Source organism: Echeneis naucrates, chromosome 21 (genome assembly GCF_900963305.1).
Source record: "Echeneis naucrates chromosome 21, fEcheNa1.1, whole genome shotgun sequence".
Lineage (NCBI taxonomy): Eukaryota > Metazoa > Chordata > Actinopteri > Carangiformes > Echeneidae > Echeneis > Echeneis naucrates.
Window position 1 is genome coordinate 9,680,053 of NC_042531.1, and position 18,091 is coordinate 9,698,143.

Below are 18,091 nucleotides of genomic sequence, written 5' to 3' on the forward strand. Positions count from 1 at the left end.
GTTGACTAGACACGCCTCCTGGGAAAGGGACGCTGTCTGATCGCCAGGCTGTTACTAAGTGAAATAGTCATCTTTATAACCTCTGCAACAAGTGTTTTTGGGGAAAAAGGCGTAATAATAAGTTAACACCAGGTGTGCGCGATCGAAAGTTTTGTGAAATCCGAAGTTTTGTTCTCTAGCTCGCCATGTTAGCTTCTGTTGTCAACCTTTGTTTTGTCATCTGACAGGGAAAGTCAAACAGGCATGTACTCGACCAAGGAAGACACCTTATCCCTCTCCCCAGATGAGCTGAGGAGAAGACTCTACCAAACTTTTAAAAACAAGGGAGTCCTCGATACCCTTAAAGTAAGACGCACTGGTGACAATGTTGTTTCTTTTGGCTCACGTCTACTTTTCTCAGTTTGAGTGTGGTCTGCATCGTTCTCCACTTCTGATGCAGACACAGCTGAGGAATCAGCTAATCCAGGAGTTGAAACACCCACCTCTGACCGGCGGTGAACCGGTGCCCAGACCAGTTCCTGCGAAATCTGAACCCCTCTTGGTCTCAGTCTGTAACAGCATGGTTGCTGATCATCTGAGCAGCTCGGGGTATGAGTACACCCTTTCTGTATTCTACCCTGAAAGTGGCCTATGCAAAGAAAAGGTGAGCTGATTTATGCATGTGTTTAATTCACCGTAGCTTCATGTGTAAGGAAAGTCGTTGCACATGAATGCACATGATTTTGCTCTCATCTGGATCAACAGGTATTCACCAAAGAGGACTTCCTTCATCTTCTTAAAATTAGTCCTCAGTCAGGCCTTTACAGATCCCTGGTAACTAATTATATGAATTAGTATGAAGAATACTCTCAAAATAAGAAGAAATAAGAAATGGGCTTTGGTTGTAATTTAAGTTTATCTATTTTTGCAGTCTTCAAAAAAAGACATCGATAAAGGTGCGTGCAGTTTGATGTTGTTTTTAATATAGCTGCTTCTGCTCTCACATCTTTTCACTGATGCATTTTATCTTTGACTAGCAGGTTTCCTCGTCAGCCTTTTAACACAGCTAACACACCATTATACACATGACCTGTGCCATGATGCAGACACGCAGACAAGTGTAGCAAGTCATGGAGAGTCTCTTGGTACAGTTAATTTATTATTTTATTTATATTCACATGTTTGCTGTACAGATTTATAATGATTTCTTCCTGCCATCTATAACAGTTGAGAAGATGAAAATGATCGATAAGGAATATGAGAACTTAAATTGCAGCGAAGACAAATGGTTTCCTCTCCAATCAAAACTTGCTGCATATAGAAAAGAAATTGAAGCACAGATGCAAGCCGAAATGAACACAAAGGTACCTATATTTATCTCCAAAGTAAATGAATCATGAATTTATGTGAGCACTTGTTTGAGCTTTCCTTTTTTTTTTTTGGTTTTTAAGATGCAGCACTTTAAAGATGTTGAGATCGCCAAGGTGCGGCTGGAAGAAAAATCAAAATTTCATAAGGAATTTGACAAGCTGAAACAAGACCTGGAGAAGACCTATGAAATGAAGAAAATGTCCCTGATGGACCGGGAGAAAAATGCTATTGAGCGGTTACAGAAACAACAAGAGGTGGCTATCTGCTGATATGATTCTGGTTTTTCTTTAACAAATCATGTGATGGTCTGTTTGGCTTTTTATCAGTATCATTGTTGTTTGCATAATTCTTGGGCAGTCTAATCCATGCTGTGGTGTTTATTTCCTTTTCATTAGATTGAAGAAAAAAATGTATATATGCAGAGACAATCATTACTGAAAGAAATTGAAACACTGCGAAACAGAGAACATGAGCTGAGGATGAGAACAGAGGCCTTTGAAGAGTAAGAGCTTTTCAGTGTAAACTATTCATGTATGGGACACCTTTAACTCTTGGCTACTGGTTTACAGAGAATGTCATGTGTTTGTGAAAACAGGAGTAGGACTTCTCACAAAGAGAAGGTCAAGACCACAGAGGAGCTTCTGAGGAGGAGAGAACTGGCTGTGAAGACAATGGAGGACACACATGACCAAAGACTGCAGAATGAACTTTACAGGTATTTTAAAGATGAACACAGAACACATCTCACCTCTCCATATTTGTTTAAAGAATATTCTCAAAGGTGGTCAGAGATTGTCACATCTATTAAAATTTTAAATAGCTTTTTAAAGCAGTTCTTGGAGTTTTGGTCAACCTGCAGGGATTGTGAAAGTTCATAGTGTTTAAAAAAATGTCATGCTGACTAAAAAAATACATTACTTTGTTCCCAGCTGATAGGAAAAGGGGACATTTTGTCTATGATCCTGGTTGAGTTCCAGGGCCCTTTTTGAATCATTAATTTCATATCATTATAAAATTAGGTATCAGCTTGAATTGAATGAAGAATTCAACAGGAGAACAGAGAAATTAAATGAGAATGAAAATCGAAACAAAGGTGAGTATTTTAATGATTGTTTTGTTTATTACTGGCCAGCTTGGCACTGCCTTAGGTGATGTTTACATTCATTTTGTTTCTTTTAGTGGAAACTACTCGTATCCAAAAGGAATCAGCTATAATTGATGCCAAATTAGAAGAGCACAGTAGAGCATGTTCAGAGCTGAGACGCTTGCAGGTAAACAACGCAACCTTGTTCATCCAGCAACTCCAGCCTATTCAGTGAGAACAGGCACAATATTTAAATCCCACTAAATAATTCATGCCATACTTTAGTGCAGTGTGATAATGGTGCTATGATAATTCTACAGCACACAACATAATTGATTAATTCAGTCATCAGCTTCAATTTGCCTGCTCTTTTTTTGTTTTCTAGGCTGAGCTAGATACAGCACAGCAGCAAGTGTCTCTGCTGACTCAACAGAAAGACCTGTTAGGAGAAAGACTGGAGACCATGAGTGACTATCCCAGCTTGAAAAGAGAGAAAGCAGAGCTTCAGGGGCAGCTGCGACTGTTGAAGAAACAGCTGGATGAGGCCCAGGAGGAGAACCGGCTTCTCCATGCAGGTGAGGAGCTGTTCCCAAGTACCTCCCAGGAGTCCTTGTATGCCTCAATCTCCCTATCCATTTTATTTCATGTTTTTTTAAGAGTAAAATGCAGTTTTATTCTTTCAAGATAAATCCAGTTCCCTCTGAGTGTTTGAGTGTGGGCTTATTGTGAGCTATGGGAGATGCAGTGTACTGTGAAGCATTCATGCTAGCCTGTCCCACTGCTTCTGGCTCAGTCTTTTTGGATGTGTCTTGCCTGCCAATATGGGGCCTCTGTGCCACATTTGTAACTTTGAAGAAAACAGGCTGAAAGGGATGAAAGGTGGGGTGGGGAGCAGAAAGCGCAGTAAGGGGAGGCAGAGCCCTAAAATTGCCCATGGCAGAGAATTAGACTTCTTACAGCTAAGGGATGATTGAGCAGGGAAGCAGTGGCCCTGCCTCTTCATCACTGGAAAAAAAAGCACAATATAGTTTTTAGCCTCGTGTGTGCAACTCTCATCTTGCTCAGATCCATCCTGGAGTTGAAGTATTAAACATGACATCTTGAGTTACAAGTACTTCTGTAATTCATTACGTGCTTCAATTTTTTTCACCATAATAGATGGGGGATTGGGAAATTGACTGCACTTTTAGATTATGTTTTGATTCAGATTAATCCTTTCCCAGATTTGGGCAAACCATCCAAAGAGCAGCTGGCCTTGCAGATGGAGCTTCGGAGGCTGCAGAGTGCCCGCAGAGTGGACGAGGAAGAGTTTGACAACCAGAGACAGGTGCTGCAGGCACAGCTCCAGAGTGAGGTCAGTGATTACATCCTCTCCCTGAGTGTGGGAAACTATGTGTTCAGCTTTTTTACTCTTCATTTCTTTTTGCTTTGTCTGGAGTTTGTGTAGCCTTTACTCATGTAAGTGGGGATGTGTGTTAATGACGTGCAACATCCTGTTGTGCTGTGTTTTTCTGCAGATGGAGCGCTGCGCTCAGCTAAAGGTTCAGCTAACAGAGTGTGAGGAAAAGTTGCAGTGGATGACAAACCATGTTGAAGACATCAAGATGCAGCTTCGCCAAACACAACAAGGTACCCTGTTCCATGCATACTTGTGTAATTAGTCGCTTTGAAATTGATACAATCAGTAAGCCATAACTTGTAATTCCCTCTTTCATATACTGGCTTTCTTTCTCTTTTGGATCATGATATTCTACAGCACCACTGATTCTCATAAACATAATCTCAACACATTTTAAAGAGCTCAAACATGGTCTTTTAGTTTAAATAATTTTTTATAAAAACGTTACAAGAAAGAAAGCCATATTGTAGTAGCACCATTTGAATTCTAGGTCTAAATGCACGTAAATAGTTCTTAGAGATTAGTTAGCAAACTTTTTTCTCACATCTTTTGCTCCCTGATGGTGGTTGGTCTTCTGTATTAGTGCTAAGCTCTCCTGTGTTTGGTTGTCTTTGTTTTTCCTTTTTCCCCTTCTATTCTATTTCATGCCAGCTCTTGAAAATGAAGTGCTGCGTAACCCCAAGCCCTCTCTTGTTGATCGCTCAGTACTGGAGCTCAGTGCTGACAGGCTGGTTCCCCCTGACATCTATGTGGACAGAGCTCTGCTCAGGGCCAGGGTGGGTTATGATGATGTTTATGAAGCAGGTGGGCCCCTCCGAGAACACAAGTCTCCTTTGAGGAGTTCTCAAGACTCTGACATGGAGCTGGTGATAACAGCCAAGGCTCGGATCCAGGAGCTGACAAAGGAGGCTGAGACCTTGGAGGAAGCTTACAGGAATTACCAGCAGAGGGCAGTGCGCTCCACCATCTCACATATGCTTCCCCCAAGACCCCTTTCCCCACAACAGCCACATCCTTCAAATCGCCCTACGTCTCCTCTGAGGAAGCACACATCTCACCATTCTCACACCCACTCACCCTATAAACCAAAGGATTTGCACAGACCGCTGTCATCCCAAATAACTCAACCCCCTCCCTTGATATCGTACGACCCCAGAAACATCTTTGCACCAGCACAGCCGAGAGTGACCTTCTCAGAAGCTCACAAACAACCTGAGTCCACAGTTTTCCCAGAGCACAGTCTTGCTCAATCTTTGTTTCAAAGAGATAAACCCCATGAGGATGACAGCTCTTCTCTGTCCAGACGTCTGTCCTCAACCCGACACTCGTCCTCCAGGAAAAAGCTTCAAACAGAGACTGCAGAAGGTACTTTTAAAAAATGCTTCATCCTGTGAAAACACTGTAAAGGAATTAGTTACACCATCTCTTTTTGCCTGTCAAGAAAATAAATGAAATGTTAGTACTCTGAAACTCCACATTTAACATTTAACTATATGAATGTTAATGTTGTAAAGTGCAAAGAAATGTTGACTTTTACAACAGTACATTGAGATATTTATACATCAGTCTTTCAATTATCTTTCTCCTCTCATCGGACATGAAGTGCTTGCCCCTAATAGAGGCTCTTGTGTCTATAGTGGCATTTCTGGAACTGTCTTCTGACAGACCCCTCCCTCATGCCCCCTGCAAGGAGGTAATGACCTCAGCTGACCTTTCCTCTGAGTTCAGTCCGCCTCACAGTCCTCAGCTGAAAAGCACAGCACGAGACCAGACCAGGTACCATCTGCCGGTGTTTTGGCAAGAACACTGTGTCATTGTTATTCATGTGCACCTGGAGTTGGAGAGTAATGCACTCATTTCTTTCCGGTTTTCTTCAGTCCACCTAACGCCCAACCGGTCCTCTCCAGCTCGGAGTCTTCCCCACAGCCTGAGAAGATCAGCCTGGAAGATCTCACAGGGCACATGTCAGGTAGTACTACAGACTAGTAGTGGTCGTTGGCTCTTTCCCCCTCAGAAATACACTGTATTGAAGTAATTACACCATATTTGTACATGACTTAGACCAAATTTGGATAAATTCAATCTGTGCAATTTAAAGGATAAGCTTTTCATTTCATTGCTTTTAATGTGGAAGTATCGTGAACCAGAATATGACCGAAGTGGAATTTTTAATCAGGTTGCACACAAAGTACTTTTACAGTTTCTTGCATGACGTGTGACGTGGAGCAAAGATGACAAGCCCTCCCCTTGTGAGGTTTTCCTGCTCTGTCTTGTCTAATGCTGAGAGTCTTACGCTGTATCCTGGAAGGTCTATACTTTAAATACATCTTATTTTCCATTTCCATTGCTATGTACAGACATTAGTGGCTCTGTTACCATTCATCCATTCATTTTATACTGCTTATCTATTTTTGGGTCATGGGGGTTGCCGGAGCCAATCCCAGCTCACATTGGTAGGATACACCCTGAACAGGTCGCCATTCCATCACAGGGCCAACACACAGAGACAGACAGAAATAAACAACCACTCACAATCACACCTACGGGCAATTTAGACCAGTTAGCCTACACCTGTTGTCTTTGGACGTTGGGAGGGAACTGGAGTACCTGAAGGAAACCCACGTAAGCACAGGGAGAACATGCAAACTCCACACAGAAAGGCCCCAGGCCGGGAACTGAACCTGCAACCTTCTGGTTGTGGGGCAAAAGTGCTAACCACTATGCCACTGTGCTGTTCGATCCGTTATATATGCATTATAGTTTGTTGCAGTTTTTCTCAGTTTTCTTATTGATGATCATCTATGGGAGGGTTTTTATTTTTTGTTTTAATCAGTTTTAATTGTTGATGAATTAAAACACATCCTAGGAACAGCAAATAGTGTATCCAGTCAGGAGGTTTTACATTTTAGAATGGCTGTATTTTAATGAGCGTGTGACTGGCCTCCAAAGTGTCCTTTCGGTGGCCCCGCACAATGGCAAAGATGAAGGGCAGCTGATTATGTATTCTGTGCTGGTCCTCTAGCCCTGTTGCATTATGGTGCAGCATAAAAGATCTCTTTGTGCATGTCTCCCTCCAGAGCCCGGCCACATTCCAGAGCTTCTCCTGGACACTGCTGTCCCTCTCACTGAGGAGGCCCCTGACGGCCCCGCTGTCCCCCACCCACAGGACCTCCCAGAAGACCCAATAGACTTGCAGGGCCAGGCGGGTGAGTCTTTAGTCCCCACATTATTGATGCATAATCTCGGTAGACCCAAATGACAAGAAGGGTAACCTTCTGCTGTAGGATGAAGTCAAACACCCCGTTCAAGGTCATCAGTCTTGTGAATCTCAATTGTACTGCTGTAATCTACACTGCAGATGATCAGGCTCACATTGCAACTGACCAGCCTCATGTGTATGAATATGTTCTGCAGAAGTCGCACAAACATCAGCTGAATATGTCAGGGACGAGGATGAAGGGGATGAGGAGCAGAGGTGGGAAAGAGAGCGAAAAGAAAGACACGAACGAAGGCAAAGGGAGCAAGAGGAAGCCAGAGAGAAGGAGCTTCAAGAACTGGAACGCTTGGAAAAAGAGATGGTAATAGTGACACTACAGTAGGTTCTTCTGAACTTTCCATATCCTAACATGTGCATGTCTACTGAGAAAAAGTAGACAAAGTAATTATCAATGACTAGACATGTCTGACCAGCCTTTGCAGGGGGTGGAGCCACCAGGACAGGAAAAAAAAGAAGAAGGAATAACCAAGATTGACCAAGGAGAAGAGAAGGAACAGAAGGATGAAGGAGAGGAGACTAAAGGTGAAAATCCATTGGAAAAATACATGAAAATGGTCCTGGAAGCAAGAGAGAGGGAGCAGGGGCAGGTGAGTTGCAATCAATGACCTGATGTGCTTTGGTAACAGACTTGTAGCCATTAAACATGTTGTTTCGTTTTTTTTCTCTCCACTTCTCTTCCAGCACTCTGGAAAAGAAGAAGTGGGACATATAAGCCCAGAGGCCAAGAGTTTGTCTGAGGGAAACGAAGACAGGTATGTGCTTCACACATTCAGACTGTGTTGATTTAGTGTAAATTAGTTTTATTCCAACTGAATGTGCTGACAGAGAGGCTTCAGAACAAAAGCGGTAAGTGTCCAAATACTTGCCCTCTGGACTGCATGCAGTGTAAGCCTACATGATCTTTTGAAAAAAATTTCATTTCTGTGCTGTTTTCTCATCTGCTTGTTTTTATAATGTCGTTATTTGTTCTGGAGTTAGGTTGTCCTGAGGTTGGGTTAATTGTGAAATGCTTTACTATTTTAGGCTTTGTTTTTCCTGTCTGCTGCATCTTTTACTAACTCGATTTTTGTTTTTCAGCATCGTAGCATATTCACACAAGGATGAAGACGATGACTTCTGGTGAACTGTTTGTCCTTGACTGCTGCTTATCAATCATTTTTTTTCTCTCCAGTTTTTTTTTTTATACTGTTTCAAGTGTGATGAAACTTGATGTTAAAATTTTAATTTTAAATTTTCAAAATGTATTTGACACCTTTTCTCTCTACATATTTATAAATAAATCCTGAGGTACTTTTTTTTTTAAAAATCATGTACACCAATGTTTTTTCGTGCAAAAGAAAAATACACCAAATCAGACAGAATTCTGTTTTATTTTATTTTCATAAAAACAGTCAACAGGCCAGTTGAGTCTTGTCATAAAGTTGTTTCCAGTCAGACAGGATGTTGGATTGTTGTCCTTCTGGTGATTGATAGGTAGCCTTTAATCTTTAGTGTTTTTGTTTTTTTTTTTTGGTTCATTCAACAGGAAACGTAGCATACAAAGATGAGACGTGATATATCAGCCTCATGTGCTTCTGTGATCTTTTGCCTCTGTAGACCTGTGGCTAATAGTCTTGAGGAGATAAATGCAAGTTTGGTGCTAGAATATCTCACAGATAACGTGGAAAACACTGGGCACACTGAGTCACAATGGCATTGATACTTTGGCTAAATCTACCTTTTAGATTGCCGTACAGTTTTATAAACGACTGTTGTTGCAGCTAATTGTTACTTGGAAGGAATAAGAATGGAAAAAGTTAAGCATCAGTAATTCACAAGGAAGCCCTTGACATAGAAAATACAAGTATGCTATCAGATAACAAAATAATGTAGGGCTTAAACTCTTGAACCTACAAAACATCTAGAACTAAATGGCTATATAAAAACTGATTAATTTGTAATTAGTTAGGAAAAAAAAAAGAAAACAGGCAAACACTGCCTACTACTGATGTCAGCATACATGACTGAACATCACGCATGTTGATGCAGAAACAGATTTCTTCATGCAACAAAGAAACATCAAGTTATCCCTGTAACTCAACTAACAGAAATAAATGACTACACAAGTAATTATGTCAGCATTATGACAACTGCACATCAAAAAAGATGCATTTATAGAAAATTAAGAAAAAGTGGTTCTGTCTTCAATAATAGCAAAACATAAACTCCTGACTTGTAATACATTTACAATCTTCACTCTACTCTTTAGATCTGTTTAGATCAATACTTTTTTTTTTCCTCCATTGTACAAATACACATGGGATTTAGTTCAGCTTGTTGCATCCAATTTTCAAAATCAAGTCTTCTTTGATCATGTTGGACAAACATTACATTAGACAATGGGCTATAACCTGTTCATGGGAGATCAGAGAGCTCTGTTCATTGGCAAGTCTGTCTGTTTTTTTGTTTGTTTTTTTTTTCCCCCATTTTCCTAAAGGAAAGCACACTGATCAAACTTTTAAGATATCAAATACACTAAATATTTCTATCTCATTATTGGCAGCAGTCCACATTTAGCAAGCAAGTTATTCATATGGGATTAACCATAAAATTAAACACTGAAGCAGAAGTGCTCCTAGAGCCAGCGTATGTGTTCGTGTTTGGTTCACTTTGAAGCCAACTAAATATATACTGCGAGGCATCTTTTGCAATTAAGGGGGATTTTCAAACCACATGTGTTCCAGTTAAATTCCGGTTCAACACTTCCGGAGAAGTGTTCCGGTTAAATTGGTTCAGAGGTTCTGGTGCACACCTGAGGTAGTGTTATTGTAGGCCATGAAAGTTTTCTGACTTTTAAATAGCTGTACTATGAAAATGTGAATTTAGCGCTAATAATTAACAATCAAATTACAAATTCAGACATGAATGCAGTGAAATACTGAAGTAGAAAGGGGCTCTGGCTTTGCAGAAGGTGATTTGTTTCCTTACTGTGATAGCAAAGTAAAGCATGATTTGAAATGCTCTCGTGTCAACACCCTGTGACACGCTGGATGTTAAGGCCTTTCACGCGTATTTGTCTGCATTTTTGATTGAAAATCTTGAAAAACAAAAACAAAAAGTTATACATTCCCTTGTTGAAAACTGGCAGCACCAGTTCAGTTGAAAGACAGAACGAGATGGTAAAACAAAGTAATTGTTATGTGTTGTATAAGAATAGTGCAATGTCTCAAGCTTGACCAGCTTGTTATAAAAAGGGCTAGAGAAAATGAAAAGACAACATGGATTTTTTTTTCCTCTAGAAATATATAAATCAGTATGAATGAAACTTTACATAGCAGTTCCAAAACACTTCCTGGTGAGTTAGTGCAGAAAGCAACACTGATGCATTAGTTTGTTAGGAGCCTGGTTAGTACTGCACAGTGTCAGGGCAGTTGTTATTTTAGCTGAGCATTGTCTTGGTCCAAAAAGGAGCCACACTGACTGGCCACAGCATCTGTGTATTTTTGTAAGTGTGAGTTTCGATTTATGCAGACTGTGAAAGCGTAATATCCTTATGTGTAGGAATTGAGGCATTCCTTTGAGCGTGAGGTGATGTCCTGCAGCTCCCGCTCTTCCTTCATTTTGATGTCTTGGTAGGCATGCATTTGACTGGCATCCTTAAGGTAGGCCCAGTTTGCTGAGAGAATCATGAGGAAGTGGATCTGGAAGAGAAGGGTGAGGTGGATGGCCGGTAAGCATGTCAGAGATGCAAAGCAAGCTACAGGTGTCCGAGCTACAGTACGTACATCATAGACAAACACAAATGTGAAGTTAAGCTTTTAAAAAAAAAAAAAAAGACAAGACATCACTGGACAAGACTTAACTGTTACAAACATTGTAACGTAGTTACAATTAATACTAATACCAGACTTACTAACATTACTACAGAAATGACACTTTTAAGGCATGAGGATGAGTAGAGTAGAGGATGAGAGCCAGAAGTTGTGCATGCAAGCTTTACGCTGCTGGAGGTTAGTGCAAAGCATGAGATAGTGACCCTGCAACATGTCCATCTCCATTTTATTTGTCCAAAACACTGTTTTTGTATGACTGATAAGAAATAGACCAAGTGGGGATATTTTTGTAAACAAAGATTGTTTATTTTATGTAGAAAGTAAATGCTACAGTCTTCAAAAACTTGAGAGAAAATTAAATATATGAAATATGGAGTATAAGTAACTATAAATCGAAGAATCTGAGAAATGTAAGCATGCAGGCTCAGAGTTAAGATAAAAACAAATGGCTCTGTAATGGCACTTTGAGAAAGAATAAAAAGGAAATGAATGAAACAGAACATCAGCTTCCTTGCTGAGGCCATACCAGCATCAGCCGCTCTTAGAAAAGAAAATACATTTACTCTAAAGTAGGAGAATTTCTTGGTTTGTTTTTTTTTATAAAATACATGAAATTAAAATGAGGCATACGGCCTCATACAGAAGTATAGATCTGGTACTGGCCTAACCTTTCATAGCGTGCTGTGCTAGCTATATGCAATTATGCTGAAATCTATAATACAGAAATGGTCACCGTGCTACTCGTCGATGAAAGGTTTTTAGTGCGGTTTAGAAATAATACTGCATTTTTGTTGTGTAGAACGTCATGGTTTGCATGAGTTGGCACATAAAAAATTTTAAGGCTTAACAAGTAAACTGAAGAACTTGAAGGACGCAGCTTGTTCCCGGGCTAGTCCATACAAACCTATCATTAGAATTCACCCTCAGCAACACGACTGATCTGGCAATCACTAACCTGAGCTTGAGAACATCTTCAATACTTGTCATCAGATGTCCACATGGACTAATTTCTGCTTCGTGCTCAGAGATCAGACCTGAAAATGATTTTAATTCCTTCTCTTCTGTCCTTAAAATTGCGTGTAACAGCCTCCGCAAACAAAACTTAGCTTTTATGAATGTGCCTCAGGAGTTCAGCTTTTGTCTAGGCATTCTCTGAAGTACTGCATGCTTTAATACTGATTTTTCCTTTTTCTCATGCAGTTGATGCCAAAATCAGTTTTGCACATTAGGAATATATAAATAACACTGGTGTGGATTTCTAGCTGTGCACATTTCTCTAAAATAAAACGGTGACATGTTGCTATGCGTGCCAAGGAAAAACAGAACAAAACCAGTCAAATAGAAACCATCCCACTCGAAGGCCACTCTCATCAGATGTCCTCAGACAAGCAACATCCCTGGATACCAAATGCTACAGGAAGCATATCAGCTATTTACACGTCATGTGACTGCTAATGAAGAGATGTTGATTTTTCTATTCTCATTTTGCTTTTTTGTTGTTTTTTTTTTTGTTTTTTTTAGTTGATTTGTTGTCAGTGGCAACTGTCTCTAATCAGTACAGCCTTAAATGCTGTGCTGTGCTCTTAAAAAAAAAAAAACAAAACAAAAAAAAGCAGTTTAAAACTTAGTGCAGCAGTCTTCTCGACTCTTAAACTTCAAAACCGCAAAGTTATAAGTGGTTGCCATCATGTAGATCAGCTGGTGGAAGAGAACAGAGAAGGTAGTAAGAGAACATGCCAGTGACGTCCTCATCACGAGTCATTTTCCAGTAGTGAGAGGAAAGAGAAGTAAAGGAAAAAAAATATTAAAGACCACGAATTTTATTCAATCCTATTTGTTTTCCGTGGTTCAAACTCAGGATTACAAATTTCAATTGGCACATTTATGATGCCCAAAATGCACCTCGTTTCATCCATCCTAAGACAAGAACATGGCCAAGTGCATCTAAGCAGATGGTAAACAGCAAATGGAATAGGAGCTCGGGAAAAGTCTGTGCAATAGTCCTTAACATAAAACCACATGGGAATGACAAGAGGACCACTTGGACATATGATCTGTCAATACAAACCATGCAGAGATGGGCTTAAGGAAGAAGGATGGAGAGACTGGAGGGGAAACTTACCAGAGCGATCACAGTGGCTCCTGCACCGGCGCAGGCTACGATGTACAGGTGATAGGACAGGTAGAACTGGAAGAAACACAACAATGGTTATTCTTCTGTTAAAATGCAAAGTCCTCATCACCCCCCGGTGGTGTGTGTATAAACAGGACACGGGATCTTACCTCACTGGTGTTGCAGATGTCCCCTAGCGTATATCCACAGGCCTTGCCTGGTGTGGCATTCCATGGGATGATTCCTGAAACCCAAAGGATTCAAATATACTCAGATCCATTGTGGAGAGCAATCAAACCAATCAGCTGCTATGGGTGAAATGAAAATGTGCCATTTTGATGCCCACAGACGTTTAAAGGGGCAAAGCAACATTTTTACACACCACTCATTAAACTGAAGCATCATGATAGACACCACATATTTTTGGAAACACAAATATTTTCCATTGAAACTTTCTGTGTAACAATCTGGCGCATCGGTTTAATGAATGATGCTGATAAAATATGAGAAATGGAAAATTCAAGGTTAGGGGTTGACTCTTTCGGGCTATCTTGGCATACACTGCATCAGTAACTCCCACCACTCTTATCTCTATTATACTAAAGCTGGAAAAAGAAAACAGATGTGGTTTCGTGCTTTATTTATTAAAAATTTGGATAGGATTAAATCTGAGAGATCTCAAGACCGTTAAGAGACAAGGAAAGCAATGTTCGGGCCTTTAACAATACGAATCCCTGTGGTTAAAAAGCTGACAATCACAAGATACACAGCATGTGATAAAGGCTCACAAGCGAGACATTGCTATATTTTTAAGGGACAACAGGCCAACAAGGTCTATTCTTGATCGCAAGTAAGTCATTCGAGGACAAAGTGCAGTTTTCTCACCATACTGACGAACATCCACACACATATAGTCAATGTTGGTCATGTTGCCGATGGGAGACTTCGTGGTCATCTCAACACAGGTAGACCACATGTTGTAGAAGAGGAAGACTGGCACAGCGGAGAAGCCGAACACACCGAGCCAGGCGATGCCCAAAATGTATGTGAGGAACACAAACTGAGGACGCAGAGATGGTGCTGTGTTAGCTAACAGAGAACTGCAAAATGGTAACAATTACACACATCCATTTTTTTTTTTTTCCCCATGTCTCATTCATTGCACGAAATGTATATTTTCATCACACGATAGCATGATAGCAATGTCCTCAAGCACCCCGTGTTTAAAAATTGGGGATTACCCAGCAGGGTGGTTGTATTAACATACCATTCCACTGATGCAGCGTCCACAGATGGTGGTCTTGAACTCGCTGTGCAGCTCCTTGACTGCGCTGGTTGTATAGAAGCCCTCAGCAAGGAGGATGATTCCGTACAGGAAGAAAAATGAAGCGATGCCATAGATGACATACTGCATCAGCTGTATTCTGTTTAAGAACAGCGTCACACATTAGTTCAAGCAGAAAAGCTGGAGTGGGTTAAGCGCACATCAAAAACTATCATGTTTTCACCTTCCAATGTAACACCTGGAAACACCCACTAAAAATGACAGGTAAAGTAATAGTGCGGCATACCGCTGTCTGGTGTGAAAAATGACTGTTGGTAATGTGTTGTAATATTTTGCATGCAGTCTTTAAAGCAACAGTAACTCGGGCTGGCTGATTAATCGTAAACAGATGGCCATGAGCCTCACAAACTTGAGGAGAGAATTGAGGAGAGAAGTTAAGCCCAAATGTGGATACAACAGGTGATGCACGTCTCAGGAAATCATCCTCCAAGAGACAGCCTGTCTCTGTAGACATCTAAAACTAAACAGTGCTCTCCAAATCTACAGCAACATAAAACATATGTGCAGGCCTGCCTCTTGTCATCCCTCTTTTACAGCCTGAACTAATGGATACACAGTTTAAAAAAAAAAAAAAAGTTCCATATTAGGACTTTTCTCCAGGATAAGGTGGTTGTGAGAGATGTTATCAGTTTAAAAATAGCCCACATAAAGTCAAGTCTCATTAAACGTGTCATCTACCTTAAGTCTGGTTCACTCATCATTCTGATGGTTATGTAAGGATGCGTTTTCCAGCCAGCATAGCGGATTTTACTTACATTTCAGATACCAGATGCGCAAATCATTCGTTTCATTTGCTCCTCTCAAGCTTCAGCAAGCATTACACACAGTTATGTCGTACATACATAGAGTGTGAGGTCACTTACACTTCAGTCAGCATGGCATTATCACTGGTGACCTTGGAGAAGTGGGTTTCTAGGATGGTCACAGTGCCAGTGAGAGCCACATGGCCACATCCACAGAACAGGGCGACACCAGAGAAGCAGAGGATGGTAGCCGCCAGCGACGCATACGGCACCCCGCCTAAACATTTGATGCAGCACTCAAAGCAGCCTGTTAAAAAAAAAAACAAAACAAAACAGAAAAATTGTGTCAGTGATGAGTGTTGTTCTCTATCATAAACCCTAAGTTCATATTTAAAGAACTGTGTTTCACTTGTAGGTCAGGAAATGATCTCAGTCTTTCACATGAATCATCCTTTGTGCTACTCCCAGCATGCACTGGTTGAGAGGCAGGTTGCACCCTGGACAAATCCCCAGTTTAGCTCAGTGCCATAAGAATCATTTTAAAGCTAACGGTGAGGAAAACCGCTTTTCTTTTTCTGAATTGTTGCTGCAAAAATTTTTTAATTAAAAACAAAACGTTCCAAATAGGCTTCATTGAATCTGTCTGTGATCCCAGATGATGCAGTGTATTTGCTGCAAAGTATCAACAGGAACTTTTTCATTTTCTGTGTCACTTACAGTCTACGCTGACTTTAATGTTTCATTTGATAATTCATCACTGCACTTAAAGGGCACTAATGGCCACCCGGCAGGTCAGAACAATGGCTGTCTGCCAAGCCGTAATGGAAATCAATGGCAGCTCACATTGAAGGGATGAGGTGACCCAGATGGGTTTGTCTCATTAAATGTGTTCTTATGCCTTGTGAAATGGAGCCAGTCACCACAATGCACTGTTTGTGGATGCACGGAAACAAACCTCAGTGTGCTTCCAATCAGATCCACATGTGTTTGACAGAGTCATAGGAGAACCAGCTCAATGGCTGCTTATGTTTTCAAGCTTTCAAATATGCCTGATATCAGACTGTGAGCTCAAGCAGTTGTTTCTGATACGCCAGCGGTCCACTGCCTGGCCGATAATATTTGCAATTAACATACAGGTCAAGTCAAGTTTGGAAAGCACTAATTCACATCAGATGTTATTTAAGAGCACTCTTCAAATGAAGGAGGTATTGACCTTCATTTTATAGTTTTATTCAGAGGGAACCGAAAACAAACACTGAGCAACAGTTCAAAAAAAAAAAAAAAAAACAGGCAAGGAACTCAGAGAACGTCAGTCAGTGTGTGCCGTCACCTGCCTCGATGTGCGTCACTTTACACATAAACACATATGCTACTTTTCTCAAGTATTTACAATGCAAGAAAGGAATAAACTTCAGTAGCTGAAAGAAGTCCTGTAGAAAAATTGACAACGTGAACAAGGAAAGGTGCATTTGCAAATCAGAAGTCACCTTTATAAAAGCTTTAAGAAAAGTCTATGTGTATTTTCTATCTAAATTCAGATACAATCGCCATTCGAAACTATTTCTTGTATGCAATAGGAAAAGGGACAACATAGCCAAGGAGACTGCGTCGCAGACAGCTTGAGTAAATCTTAGCTCAGCACAGCTTTGTGTTTGTGTTGCGGAAAACAGACCAAGAATTCCTTTCTACTTGCATGCTTCTTCTGTGAGGCGAGAATCCCGAAAAGTTCATCTGCGTTTGTGCTCTTTTGGAATGACAGAGGAAATTACAACAGATATACTGCTGCTGGGACGCCTCATGTTGACTGTCCGTGTAGTGCAGGGGAACAGAAAACATTTTTGTCCCATGGTGGGACAGAGAAAGAGTTACCATGGCAGCGAGTTAACCACAACTCAATGAGTGTGCCCGCAGCAGAGTCGCTAACTTCTACCGCAGCCCACATTTCTGTAATGAGCATGTTGGGTAGGAGAAGTGTGGGCTGCTGGGAGCCACAGGATAGTGAACTCAGCTGCAGAGTAAACACAGTGTGCTCAAAGGAAGCGCAGCTCTTGCGGTGGATGTCACTGTCAGGTAACTGATCCAAAAGCAGACAATATCTTGGCCATGAATTCATTAGCTGTCCTTGCAGTGGAAGACTTCTTCCCGCGGCCGCACGACATACTTTCCTGGCAATGAAATGGTGAGGTTAGGGTTTATCGCTGTTGCAGAGGAAATATCTTGTGCAGTGAGTGATAACAGCCCCTGCGGTTTATCCTGAATTCATCTGACTGTTTTTCATCCGCAACACATCACAGCTGATTGCAGCCGACGTGACCGATTGGTTTAAAACCCTGCTCTGAAATGTGACACTGTTCCTGTTAGATTACAGTTTCTTAAAACTGGTAGCAACATCATGGATCTTGTGATATCACTCATGAGTCAGGCAGCCAAAAAAAAAAGAAAAAAAAAAAGAAATAAAATAAACACACAAATAGGGAAGCCTAAAGGAATACGAGAGGTCCTTCATCTACTGTGAAATGCTTCAATATTTCACACCACCACACAAACCATGTAACAACCCCCCTCCCCGGTGGAGAAGGTCAGCCTGACCCACCCAGGTCTGCCATGCTTGTCTAACTTGGTGCAGTTAGAGAGAGAAAATGTGCACTTAGTTTGAAATCCGCCAACCCTGTCAATAATCCGTTTTTGATTTGTGCTCATACCGGAGAGGGACTGTTGGTTAATCATCTTTCTGTCACTGGAAAAATCTCATCTCACTTATTAGGCGCTACAGTTAATCACACAATAAATCAAAAGGGGATATTTTCACAACTGTGCTCGACATGCTGGCAGGTTAGTATAACTCTGTTCTGGCTGACTGAGATAGCGCTGGCATGAGGACAGACCCACTGCCATGCTTCAACTATTAGCAGAGTCAGGGACGCTACTCCAGAAGGGCCTCTGTGAAAGCTTCGGTCTTGGTATTACA

At 41.0% G+C, this 18,091-nt stretch overlaps 2 protein-coding genes across 5 annotated transcripts in view; one reads left to right on the plus strand and one right to left on the minus strand.

The window, feature by feature from the left end:
• ofd1 (OFD1 centriole and centriolar satellite protein) lies at positions 1 to 8,570 on the plus strand. 2 transcript variants are annotated; one of them, XM_029530018.1, is made up of 23 exons: positions 1 to 132; positions 228 to 345; positions 440 to 643; positions 745 to 813; positions 911 to 935; positions 1,020 to 1,124; positions 1,207 to 1,343; positions 1,431 to 1,604; positions 1,746 to 1,852; positions 1,946 to 2,065; positions 2,370 to 2,443; positions 2,530 to 2,621; positions 2,820 to 3,009; positions 3,658 to 3,788; positions 3,952 to 4,063; positions 4,485 to 5,198; positions 5,471 to 5,609; positions 5,711 to 5,802; positions 6,911 to 7,039; positions 7,248 to 7,411; positions 7,524 to 7,697; positions 7,792 to 7,862; positions 8,188 to 8,570. In XM_029530018.1, exons 2-23 carry the CDS (start codon positions 244 to 246, stop codon positions 8,231 to 8,233), a joined length of 3,171 nt encoding a protein of 1,056 aa, XP_029385878.1. In that variant the 5' UTR covers positions 1 to 132; positions 228 to 243; the 3' UTR covers positions 8,234 to 8,570. The 2 variants fall into 2 exon arrangements, with proteins under 2 accessions (XP_029385878.1, XP_029385879.1); XM_029530019.1 differs by having other exon boundaries at positions 4,638 to 5,198; positions 8,188 to 8,257.
• gpm6bb (glycoprotein M6Bb) overlaps positions 8,558 to 18,091 on the minus strand; it is a 27,586-nt gene continuing 18,052 nt past the window's right edge. For 2 of the 3 annotated variants that reach the window (XM_029530021.1, XM_029530020.1), the window contains exons 2-7: positions 15,244 to 15,430; positions 14,303 to 14,459; positions 13,921 to 14,095; positions 13,206 to 13,279; positions 13,045 to 13,110; positions 8,558 to 10,790 (exon numbers count right to left, since the gene is read on the minus strand). In XM_029530021.1, coding sequence (XP_029385881.1) covers positions 10,641 to 10,790; positions 13,045 to 13,110; positions 13,206 to 13,279; positions 13,921 to 14,095; positions 14,303 to 14,459; positions 15,244 to 15,430 — 809 coding nt within the window. In that variant the 3' untranslated portion in view covers positions 8,558 to 10,640. Of the gene's footprint in view, positions 10,791 to 11,471; positions 12,621 to 13,044; positions 13,111 to 13,205; positions 13,280 to 13,920; positions 14,096 to 14,302; positions 14,460 to 15,243; positions 15,431 to 18,091 lie in introns of those variants that run through there. The other variant, XM_029530022.1, reaches the window with a different exon arrangement.